At 37.5% G+C, this 12,072-nt stretch overlaps 1 protein-coding gene across 3 annotated transcripts in view; it reads left to right on the top strand.

The window, feature by feature from the left end:
- TENM3 (teneurin transmembrane protein 3) overlaps positions 1-12,072 on the top strand; it is an 830,895-nt gene that overhangs the window by 552,275 nt on the left and 266,548 nt on the right. Inside the window, exon 6 of one of the 3 annotated variants that reach the window (XM_057420267.1) lies at positions 892-984. The exons of the other annotated variants lie outside the window; for them this stretch is intronic. Within the exon in view, the coding sequence (XP_057276250.1) occupies positions 892-984 (93 nt within the window). The remainder of the gene's footprint in view (positions 1-891; positions 985-12,072) is intronic. 3 annotated transcript variants of the gene reach the window in all.

Genomic DNA, 12,072 nt, shown 5'->3' with positions numbered 1-12,072 from the left:
AAGAAACATTTTCTTGTCCATCACCTGTGCCTTTGTAATAGGTTAGTGTAGACTTATGCCAAGTTGTTAAATCTCCCAAAGGCCACCTGCTCCACTCTAGAAAGAAGAAACAGTACTTCAGCATTTCTTGTCTAAGAGAAATCAAATTCTGTCTTCCAGGTCCCTGAATAAATATGATGAAAAATGGATCATTTTCACACTTGGTTCTTTTCTGCCTACTGTCCGTTCCTGGAAAGTCAAAGCATAGTGCAGTCTTGTCTGTGCATATGGATTTATGGTTTCAGTTCAAATTTCAGTCCGTACTTTCTGTTACATATGTATGAGTAAGAGTTATGGAGTTATGATACAAAACTACAGAACTTTGATATCACTATTTTTAATAGTATTACTTTTAAAAGCTGAAGTAGTACAGTAATGAATTAGGATCTTTGCAATATTTGTTGCTCAGATACAAAACCATGATATTGCTGTACTGAAAAAAATAATTTTATTTAGATATTTAACTTAAAGACCCCCGGAATAGATGACGTGGGGTTTTCTTGGTAGAATAATACAATGGAGAGAAGATTGACTTCCTTTATTTCTTTTGTGTTAAGGTGTATGGGCTTGCAGAAGTTACTGTATGTTTAAAATATTAATTGCTTCTAGTACTAAAGATTAATATCAATATGAATAATAACTGTTCAGAAGAGAGATTGTAAGTGAAAAAGCTTTTCTATTGACTTGAAATAAAAGTTTTGCTATTTGGATACTCTCAAATACTAATTTGCATAGTGGCATCAGAGACTGTCTTTAAATACAGTTTAATTTCATTCTTCAGCCATTTGTAAAAAAACCTGCCAGCTAGAAATTTTCATAATGTTTAGTGCCTCCTCTCTTTTTTTCTGTCAGGACTCCACTTAAACTCCATGGAGGGACCAATAAGTATTGGGAAGCAAGGGGACAGTCCTCCTGCAGAAGAAACAAAAGAAGTGGGCTTTTTAGGTTTGTGGAAATCATCTACAGACAATTAGTATCAATAACAAAGCACTTACTTTGGTATTCATTTAAAAAAAAACAATCAAACAAACCAAAACAACCAAAAACCCCAAAAAACTAAAAACTGCTACTGTAAGCATTAACTAGTATGTTGTGCCTGGAAATATCTGTGTATACTGTCTTCATTATCTCTTGTGGGAGTGATCAATATATGCTGAACAACATAATTTGGTCCCTTATTTATGTTATTCAGCATCACGATACTATAAACCAAAGAAGTTGTTCTTGTTTTGTCATATTTAATAGCATTCTTCTTTGATTTAAGCATGCTTAATTCTGTTTATTTCTGATCTGTAACCAGGCAGAAATGAAATTCACTCATGAAAAAGAAACAAAATTTTAATCTAAATCATCCAAATGCCGGCTCCTCTGGGCTGCTTGGCTTTACCTGCTCTAGTACCCAAACCATTTCAGACAAAAAAAAATTAATTGGTTCAATACACAAGAATTATAATAAGAGGAAAACTACAGTTTTGAAATCACAAATTTAGAAGCTCTGTTTAACATCTGTTGCCAGGGTGGGAGGGGGGAGTGTTAACTTATTTCAGTTAATCTACTGAGGGTGGATGGGCCTGTGGTAATGTCTGCCTATCAGGTCTTTTGTGGACAGTTCTTATAAGAGATCTCAGTATGTTTCCTTAATGAGACTGGTTGGGATTTGTGGTTTATACTGGCTAATAAATACTACTGGCACCTTATTAATAAATAGCAACAGTCTTAGTCAAGAAAAGTATTGTTCCCAAGTGGGGATACTGATTTCCAAGGTGTAATTAGGTACCATGAAATAAATGGACAGAAAACTGTTTTTGAAGTCAAGCATGGGTGTATGTTTTCACTCTGATTTGTGAGATTTACTCTTAGCAGGTAAACAGGTGATATTCATGGTTGATTATTTTCTGTGTCTCCCACCAAGTGCATCACGGAATATTTGCTAGTATACAAGTTTAACTTGGCAACCCTAGCATATACCTTGAAAAATTATTTGGTTGTGACAGAGGATATGATCAAAAGATTTGGGTCTACTTAGTTGGTGGCCTTTGAGGTCTTAATGGCCTCAGCCCCATTAGTCTTGGTATCACTATGTGTTATTATATTGTTGGTTTTTTTTTCTTTGCAAGGAAGCAGCAATACATTTATTTTCAAAATTAAATTGCAAAATAATCTCTTAGCACGTCTTAAAATTGCATCAATCTGATGGTTTATTTGGGCTGATCTGATTTTCAGAGTATTTTATTTGTGTTTTATTGATTAGTGAAAGCTTTATTTCTAGTCACCTTGCCACTGTTATTTAGAAATGCATTTGTGAAAATGGAATTGATTTTTCATCAAGCAGCCTTTATTTTTGACTACAGATAAGCCAAATTGACACTGAATATTCTTAAAGCATATGCAGTGGATTGTCTGAATTCCTAAACTGTCTTCTCAGGTACTTTGCTAATGTGGCATTGATCAATCTACAGATCCCCAACTGCAGAGAAGTGATAGGAATATTGGCCACAGGATGCACTATGGGCCAGAAAGATAAATTGTTTGGGTTGTCTTTTTGCAAGTTTAAGGTCACAATTCATTCATCTTGTTACTTTGCTGTATCCCTTTAGTGGCTTCAATTGCAGGATTAAATATTGAATGGTGGCAGATCATGGCTCTCCTACTTTGGCATTAGGAGGCTTCTCATGCTTAAAATGTAACGATGTGCACACAGAATGCCAAAGGTAGTCGTGCAGACGATCTATTCTGTAAAATTAATCCCACAACAACATTATCAGGCAATTCTTAACACATTGATTTATTCCTGATATGACACTTCTGAAACAAATGGATGAAATCTTGGCATATATTCAGCATCCTAGGAGGGTGAAAGTGGAATTGAACACTCTACAGAAAAGATCCATATTTAAAATTAACCCATTAAAAACTTAGTGAGGAAAACTTTAAGCTTTTTGCCCCTCATGCAAAGCTGGTCCATAAGAAACAAGAGCAGGGTGAGAGGGAGGATTCTTCCCCAGAGACCAGACAGTAGTCTGCAGATTCACCACACACTTTGTTTACAATAATGGTTGTGCCATTATACTTTTCAACTAGAGAAATGTTTCATGTTCCAGTGCCTCTGGCTTCCCTCGGAAAGGCTACTCTCTGCACCGCTGCAGGGCTCTGCTCCAAAGCCCCCAGGAAGGTGCAGCATCCCTTGCAGACCTTTGCCTCACCACTCTACTTTTCCAGTTAGCGAGCAAGTGTAGGCTTTGCAAAGCTTTTGTTTTTCTGCACTAGTGAAAGGAACAAGAGAATTTTGTCTCTAATGATTGTCACCTGTACAAACTGTGTAAACACCGTCTTGTTTTCAAAGAATATTATATCCAGAATGTGAAAAGCTGCAGAGCTGTTGAAGTAGAAGGTGCATTTGCAGGTTTTATAACTAGCATGATGATATAGCAGGAATCAGCTACAGGAAGGAAATGAGCTGCTACTGATTCTTAGCCTTAATGCTGTTTTATAAAAGATTTCTAAATTGGCATAGTATTTTGTATGTTATGGAGGTTTTTGTTAATCAAGGGAGAGCCTTTGGATTTCAAGAGCATATGATTTAACTTCAGCAAGTGAGGTGCATCTCCAGAAGTGAAAATATAGATTTGCTTTTTAAAAGTATATCTAATGATGGGACAAAAGTGAGATGCAATCTAAGTCCTGCATCTGACTGCAACTGCATCTGATACTCTGTCACTGGGTGGAATTAAAAGCCTCAGGTTAGGTGCCTGTACTTCCTGATGGTGTATTTGTTACACTGCCTGTACAGATATCTTACACTGATACTCAGAAAAGGCTGAGCAATTTTACAGCATTATTAATGTAGCCAAGCGAGTTCCAAAGAAGAAGGTGTTGCAGAAGTAATAGAACTTGCAGCCTGGGCTGTTAGGTGACACCTGAACATTCAAATTCTTAATGAACTTCTCCTTTGGATTTCAGTGCGTCAAGCACATCCATACTTTTTTGTGGAATTAGAAGGAAATGTCCTCTATGATGCAGTGTTTTGGCATCTCCTAAAACTAACTACAGATTATTAGGTTACTTACGCATACATACATATATCTGATACATGTATGTGTTAAAACTCTCTCTTTCCGAAATGATTTGAACCCAGGTATGTCATCTCACAAGGAACAATTTGAGGCTAATGGAGTCTCAGTAGTTCCATCAGTCACTCAGGATATGGAGGAATCTGGTACAAGTCCCACATCCAACTAAAATGTGCTTATGCAAGGAAGAACGGTTTTAATAGAGAAAGTTGACAGAGACCTGCCCAAAGACATCCTGTTAATGTCATGTTAATCTATCAGAGCACATTTCTTGAAAAAGAAGACATCTGTTTTCAAGTACTTTTCTTTCGGAGAATTTGATTCTGAATCACTCTTGTGCCATATAAAAGATATAAGAAGGATCCTTTTGTTAGCTTGTTCCTGATTCAGTTTGTGGGTGTCCATAAGTGAAGCATATCCCTAGTGCAGTTTTCAAAACAGATGTTATTGACTTGTTAAAGCAACGAGCTTAGTGAAACTAACTGACTAGAGATACTAGGACGAAATTGTTTCTAAGGTTTATTCTCAAACATTGATTTGGGTTGTGGTCTTAAGTATGAAAAACATATGCTAGGCCTGGTTCCGGGTTCTTAAATTAATGCTTTTTACTATGTTGCACTTACGTAAATATTAAGATGCATGAATTCTGGTTGCCTGCCTGCCAAAATCTAATCTGCATATGCTTACTACATATATACAGCTATTGTTCATGTGGTAATGTCTGTAAATATTCAGACTAGCTAATAAGATGATCACTTTCTTTACAGTTTTGTTGTGTGATTCTTTAAACTGGCTAAATATATTTGAACTTTATTTGTTGATTTCAGTCAGTTGAATTGAGAATTGAAATGTATTGATACTCAACATAGAATCATAGAATGGTCAGGGTTGGAAAGGACCTTAAGATCATCTAGTTCCAGCCCCTTGCCATGGGCAAGGACACTTCCTACTAGACCAGGTTGCTCAAGGCTCTGTCCAGCCTGGCCTTTAACACTGCCAGTGATGGAGCATTCACAACTTATAGAATTAAAAGATACATATGTGTTAGTAGGATTTCTTTTTTTCCTCTAGCCTAAATCCTTGTTTGTACCAAAGGCATATTTTGATTCATTTCGCTGTTGCTGACATTGTAGTATCATCAAAGTCAACATGAAATACAAGCAAAAGATCCTTTTTTGGGAATCAAGAACCCGTTCCAGTATTTGTGCTATAAATTCTTTTTTTTTTTTTCCTACTATCTGCCTATTGTTGTGCAAAATTCCTTTTATCTCATGGAGAATTACATGTAAGAATTAAGTGCAGAATATGCAGTAATTCAAATTTGAAAGAAAAATTTCTCCTTGGTGTTTGAAATTAGTTTTTTTTTTCGGAATATCACTGATACAATAACATCCCATATGAGAACATGCTTAAATAGCCACATGTGCTCCCTGAGTACATATTTCCCCTTAACATAGATTACAGATAAATTGCTGCATATGTGTTATAGTGTAGGCACCGCAAATTATCCTGGAACTCTCTTTTGGTTGTGGTGAAAATGTTTCTGCTGGACTTGAAGATGAAATAGCATGTTATATTCTTAAATCTACAGGGTGAAAAATCACTGATTATATGAAAAGTTGGCTGGAATGGTTTTCCTTATTTTAAAATACATACTTTAAATGTTGATTTTTTTTTTTTCCTTAAAAAATTATTTCATTTGCTTATTTCCTTTGTCTAGCTTTCTTTTAGCACCATAGATTTAATAACCACATTATCTCATACTTAGTGGCCTTATTTGGTATTGTTTCAGTTTTCTCTGTTGGTTTGGCATAAAATTCAAAGTGCAAGTTTGGATGTGAAAAGCACTGCTGGAGTGGAGATTTGACTCCTGATATATAAGTGTGTGTGTTTTTACATATTCATATATATGTATAAAAAAATGCGAACCAGCACTCCTCTGTTGATAAGCAATGTATGTGACCCATGATGGGCAACTTTCTGTTCTGCTGGAGCTAAATATTACAGTTGGAGCATGCAGGCTTCTGGTCCACTGTACTTGGAATAGATTAGGGAAGTACTTTCCCAGCTGTAAGGGTTTTGGTTTGGGTTGTTCCTTTTTTTCCCCATGACGGATTATAGATAAATTGATATGCAAGTTTATTGCAAGGTTCCTCTAAGACCCCTAGCTTTTTATGAACGGAAAGGTCATTTATAAATGTTTAGCATCACTGTAGTTTATTATTTTTCCATAGGACAGGATTCCTGTGTTTTCTGTAAGGGACCACAATCAGATTTTACAACCATGTAGTTTTAATGTTGCACATATTACCTGTGTTTAGGTAACTGAAGACTGTAGAGAAAAATATGTTTCCTTTCAGCTCATGGAGGTCTCTTTTATTCATACATTACAGTCTCTTTTATTCATACATTACAATCTCAAACCAGAACACAGACTTTACCAAGGCAATAAGTCTTCAATTCTGTGCTATTTTACAGGGCCAGTCTTTGCCTAGCATATGGTTTTCTGTATCGCTAAAGTCTTCCAAACAGTTTTCTCTGACAGGTCTGATACTTCTTTGCCTGAGTGACTTTGAAGTCTGATATTTTATTTTTTTTTTGTGGAGCACTGTTTGAACCATGGGGTCATATTGATGCTTGGTTTGGTCGCTCAGTTGTACTTCATATTTGTCTTTGCAGGTCTTAGTTGCTGAATCATATTCCTTAGGGCATAACACATCTCTCGGTCATTATAACATCTAGTTTGTTATTATCTACTTTTAAGGCATTAATACTAACTAGAAAAGTCTTTACCCAGGAAAGGTCCAGAACTTGAATGTGTGCAGCCATAAGTTATGTTAATTATTGCAACATAAAATGTCAATCAGTAAATTTGGGAGTTAAAGCAATAAAACCAGCTCAGTGATCTGATAGAGATATTCAACATCAGGCACTGAAATTCTTCAAGCATTTCTTCCCTGGTTTAAAGCTCCAAAGTCATCTTGGATTTTATTACTAAGGCTTGGTAGCAAAGTATGTCCCTGTATTTGTGTTATCACTACATCCAGAACACCCACACTCAGTCTCACACCATCTCCAACTGCAAAGCTGTCTATCAGTATTTAAAGGCGTATCACCAAAGTTTAGAGCAGTTTCCCAAGATCTTATGAAAGTGTGAGGGTAGGAAGAGTTCTTAATCATAGCATGTTTTGTATATGAGAGAGGAAATAATCTTCCGATATTCCAAAGCAGGCAATCAATGAGAACCCCAACTATACCTGAGAGAGCTTCTAAACGATTTGTATAGAACATGTTCTCCAGCATGCAAACATATCCATGACCAGTGCCATGTTTCAGATTTCTTACATAAAAGAGAATGGCTAGATTGCTTACAAAGTCCAAGGTGCAGAACTGTACTCCCACATCAAGGCATTACTAAACTTAGAGTAGGAAGAATGTGAAGTGTCTAGTTCACACACATTGATGTGGGAATACCATGCAGTTAGGACTCACAAGATTTCCTCTTGAGAGGTTTAGGAAAGATGGTTTTTCTTAAACTAGAGGATGTGTTTGTTAGTGGTGCACAGCTGTGTTAAGTACCAACCTCTCTGTATTCAGTGGTCCATGAGGCTTTAGATATGTAGATTCATTTCAGTGTGTAGTCCTGGACACAGATGTGAGATAGTTCTATCATAGTAGTGTTTGTGTGGTGCATAGGTAGAACCCAAACATACTTTACCAGAAGCATCTAACTGGTGTTTTGCCTGTTTATAAATTGCACCATACTGTTGGATTTAGCCTGCACAATACCGTATTTCCAGGTGCCGTTTAACACAATACTCGCCCAAGAGAAGCAAGTCTGCTGTTTCACAGTGGGGTCTGTTATTTCACAGGGTAGTACAGTGGCTCCTTGTTCATTTGTTAGTGTTCTAAGACAAGCTGATTTATTGCCTTGAAGGGAGAGGAGTATGGGCTTGCAGTATATTTAATAGCTTAAGAAATATCAATCTTTTGTGTACGCAATCTAGTAGCTCTCTTCTCTGAGATGCGTCTCGAAGTTTTGTGTTGAAGTTTGGTAAATACCAGGGGGTAGATCAGGTTCTTGCAAGTACTGTGAAACATTATTTTGATAAGACTTTCTGAAGCTAAATGATTTTGAGGCATTGCTTGTGGGGAGTATTGGCAATGCGAATACAGTGAGATTGAGGCAACTGTCATCTGGCAAAGAAAGTAGTCTTATTCAAGTGTCAAAACTGACAGTAGTTGATAGGGACAAAACTAACTGGTTTTCTTCCTCCTATGCATTTTCCAGAGTTTGTTGCCATCTAACAGTAGGCTAGAAACAGTCCATGTTTCCCTTCAAGTGCATGAACTCCACCTTTCACACACAGACACATGCCCATACTGTTTTTCCTAAGTAAGTGTCTTGAGTAGACAGGATATAAAAGAGTCTTTTTGGAGAGTACAGAGAATAACTGTCCATATTCCCCTGAAAATAACATGATGTGCCTCCTAAGTAAGGACTGCTTTTATGAATAGGTGCATAATAGAATGTGTATACATGCTCTAGCTTGCAGTTTCTGCCTGCTGTCTTGTTAAAGGTCTTGTTAAAACCTGCAGTTGTCAATATGGACAAGTGTACAGTGCGTCATTATATCACAAATACCTAAGTTTGTTGCTTTCTGTAGTATTTGTTCATGTGTGGTACAAAGAGCTGAATATGAGAGCAAATGGGAAATGATATTGTGTGTCATAGCTTAGTTTGCACATCAGTTACTGTGAGATCCATTCCCCTCCTTTCCTCTCCTTTTCTCTTCCTTCGTACTAGTGAAATTTAAATATGTAGTCTGGGGAATTTGCTGAGGAAGTAAAGTTTTCCAGGGAGAACCAAACTGGATATTGCGTTTCCAGCATGGAGCAACCAGGGAAGCTTTGTCCAATGCTGGTTTACCACCTTGTGTGTGTTCATCAGTGCGCTGTAATAAGATGGCATGAGGCACTGTTCCTCCTTAACATTCCCCTGCACTAGGTAAGGTTGGTTTTAGCTCTTTTCTGAAAGTCAAGTTGTAAGAAAACCAGCTGATGCTTTCTCCTCTAGTTCAGCTGCTCCTACAACGTACCCCTCAGGAGTGCTAAGTCCTGTCAACAGTCTGTGGTTTTCAATTACAGGGCACAGACAACTTTTCAGGGACCTGCAAAGGTAACCAAGAAGATTGAGCTTGGCAAGATTAAATTTGCTCTGTAGAGATCTCCATCTTCACAGGAAAGTTCTTAAGGCTCTGTGAAGAGGGAGAAAAAATAAAAAAAAAATAAAAATCCTGAACTGCACAGATCTCCTGAAATGACGTATGTCAGGATAGTTCAAAAATAGCATCTGGCCTCTAGGCACCAGAATGCACTGCCTGTTGCCTGGTGGAAGAAAAAAATCTTTGGTAGATGATTAGAGTTATGTTTCTTACATAGTTACATAGTTTATAGGTTTCTTCATCCTATATGAATTTGTCAGGCTGTATTGATATTCACTGGATATTTGTTATGAGTAGCAAGTTTGTGTGTCTGATGGCTTAAGATGAGATACTGTGTATCTGCGTTGTCTTCCTTTCTCAGTTATGGATTTCTCATTCTTAAAATGATGAATATAAGAACTGCTGTTTTAGCTAAAAAAAAAAAAAAAATTGTTCAACTCCTGTGTATATAGTACTATGTTTATGGAATATATCCTTTGGATGCTTCTGAACTAGTGACATGAGCAGATTTTACAGATAGTGAAAAGTAGAAGTGAAAGTACTAGCATTGGAAGTGTTTCTTGTATTCACTGAGAAAGACACTATTAAATGGTGTTTATATAGTGGTATTAATCAGAATGGATTTCTTACCTCTGTAAGGGTCCACGTATACACTTACACCAGTAAGCGTATTAAAACACAATCCTTACTGGAGTAATATTATACACTTTTTAATATTTGCTAGGCTGTATTTCCTATACAACAAAGGGTCAGAAATCAGATTTGGGCTGTGCGGAACTGCTGCTTTCCACTTTAGCACGAGGGAGACAGCATTCCAGTTACCAACTGAGCAAAATATTAATCGTGGCATACAGTTTGCATTAATTTAACATTTGTGATGCTTAGTGGCTGCAGCTAAGGTTCAACTCTGCATGGCAATGGACATATGTACCCAATCTGCTGAGATGGCACTGACCTGTATCAGGAGAGGGGTTACTTGGAATTAATTTTCATTAGCTGTTTTCCCAGTCTGTCTCTTTCAGCTGTTCCTCATGTGAGTTATTCTTGCAAAATGCAGTATATATTTTTGACAGCAAGGCTGCAGGAAGCGCAGCTTGCAGCTTAAAGTAGACAGAGAGGTTTAGTATTTTGCCGTAACAGTCTAGAAAGTTGTAATATATTCCCAGAAATCAGTAAGTGTAGTCAGAATACAGTTCACTCACAAACTAAAAGCTCTGCAGTTGTTTTTTCCAATAGCTGGCAGCCTGTGGGCCTAAATTGTTATGGCCCTTTGTCCCTTCCTTTGTCACCAAAGGTCCCACCAGGAATAGTTACCGAAGATTCTGGCCCTCCGTGCTGCTGCTGCTACCATTTGTATGTATTGCTGAATTTGAGAGAATTACAAACTGAACATAGATATCCTCAGATACACCCGCTTATAATTCCTGAAATATCTGAACAGAAATGGTCATTGCGAGACTATGTAAAGTACTATCTGAGAAGTCAATCACATGTGATCCAAACGCCAGACCGCTTCACAGCAGTTTAAATATAGTATAGTAATATAATATAGTATAATAAATCACGTTAAAAATGTTTTTCCCAAGCTATGTGAACAAAATCTTTATTCAGCCAAGTGAAATCTGATTTTATATGAAAGAACTCATAAGCCATCTTTTAAGATGTTATGTTCACTGTCAGGAACAGTAGATGCATGTACATTATATCAAATAGTATCTTTATTCCCCTTTCCAGTTATTATATATCCCCTCTCCACTTTAAGCTATTTTTTCTAATTGACTTTTCATGCATTCATTTTATTGTACTAGAAGTTTAATATTTAAGCTGGTTAACATGCTGCTCGATTAGTAGAGGGCCAGACCCTGCTACACATTTTTATCATGTAATTTTATAGACCTATCTGCACCTAGTTAATCTTTTTCTCTTGTGAACCCAATCAAATTGCCTTTATCTGAAGTACTTGTAGTTCCTTAGAGGCATAGATTTCCACTGGAGATCTATATTCTCATTATGGTTGATGATTCTGGCAATTTTATTTTTATGTGGTGTAGTCCTCTAGTCCATCAGGGCTGAAGATGTGTGAACTAGGGCATAAGGTGGAGAATTTTTGTTGCTCTTCTGGAAATTAAGGTCTCCAAAATGCAGGTTTTGTGTATTTGTCAACTATGATATAGCTGCTGATTTTCTAAGTTACACCCTAATGTGGCTCAGGAGGCTTGGACACTGTGTACTGCTGGGTAAGAAACCCTCTATCATCTAATCCACAATGAGCCCAGTCTGCCAGGAAGGTTAGGGACCCGGAGTGGGTACAAGTCTGAGCATCATCAGGTGCAACTCCCTTATTAGTACGAGGACACTGAAGGTTGTTTTAGATGGATATAAGCACTGTGGTATCTAGTGATCCTTGCTCAGAGAAGCTGCTTCTTACTGAGACCCTGATTCAAAGAAGGATTGGGAACATATATGGGGTTGTGCCAAGAAATGATATTTGGGAGCAAATGGTTTACTGTGGTTCCCTAATGGAAGCTGTGGGCATGAAGGGCACCTTGTGTCAGTCACATGCTGCAGGAATGGCTGCAGTGTGTTTGGATATGGGTGAATGGCAGCACAGGAAGCTCTGCAGGTGTCATGGGCTTAGGAAGCAAGAGGTCCGGCTGCTGTGACATGGGGGAAGGATATGAGGGTCATAAATGGAGTGGAAACAACATATGCAGTGGAGTAGTGACAACTACATTTCT

Source organism: Pezoporus wallicus, unplaced genomic scaffold, assembly GCF_028554395.1.
Source record: "Pezoporus wallicus isolate ANWC-B61680 ecotype Strahan unplaced genomic scaffold, APGP_CSIRO_Pwel_v1 contig_5552, whole genome shotgun sequence".
NCBI lineage: Eukaryota > Metazoa > Chordata > Aves > Psittaciformes > Psittacidae > Pezoporus > Pezoporus wallicus.
The sequence above is the reverse complement of the archived record's forward strand: the minus strand, read 5'-3'. Positions and strand labels throughout refer to the sequence as shown.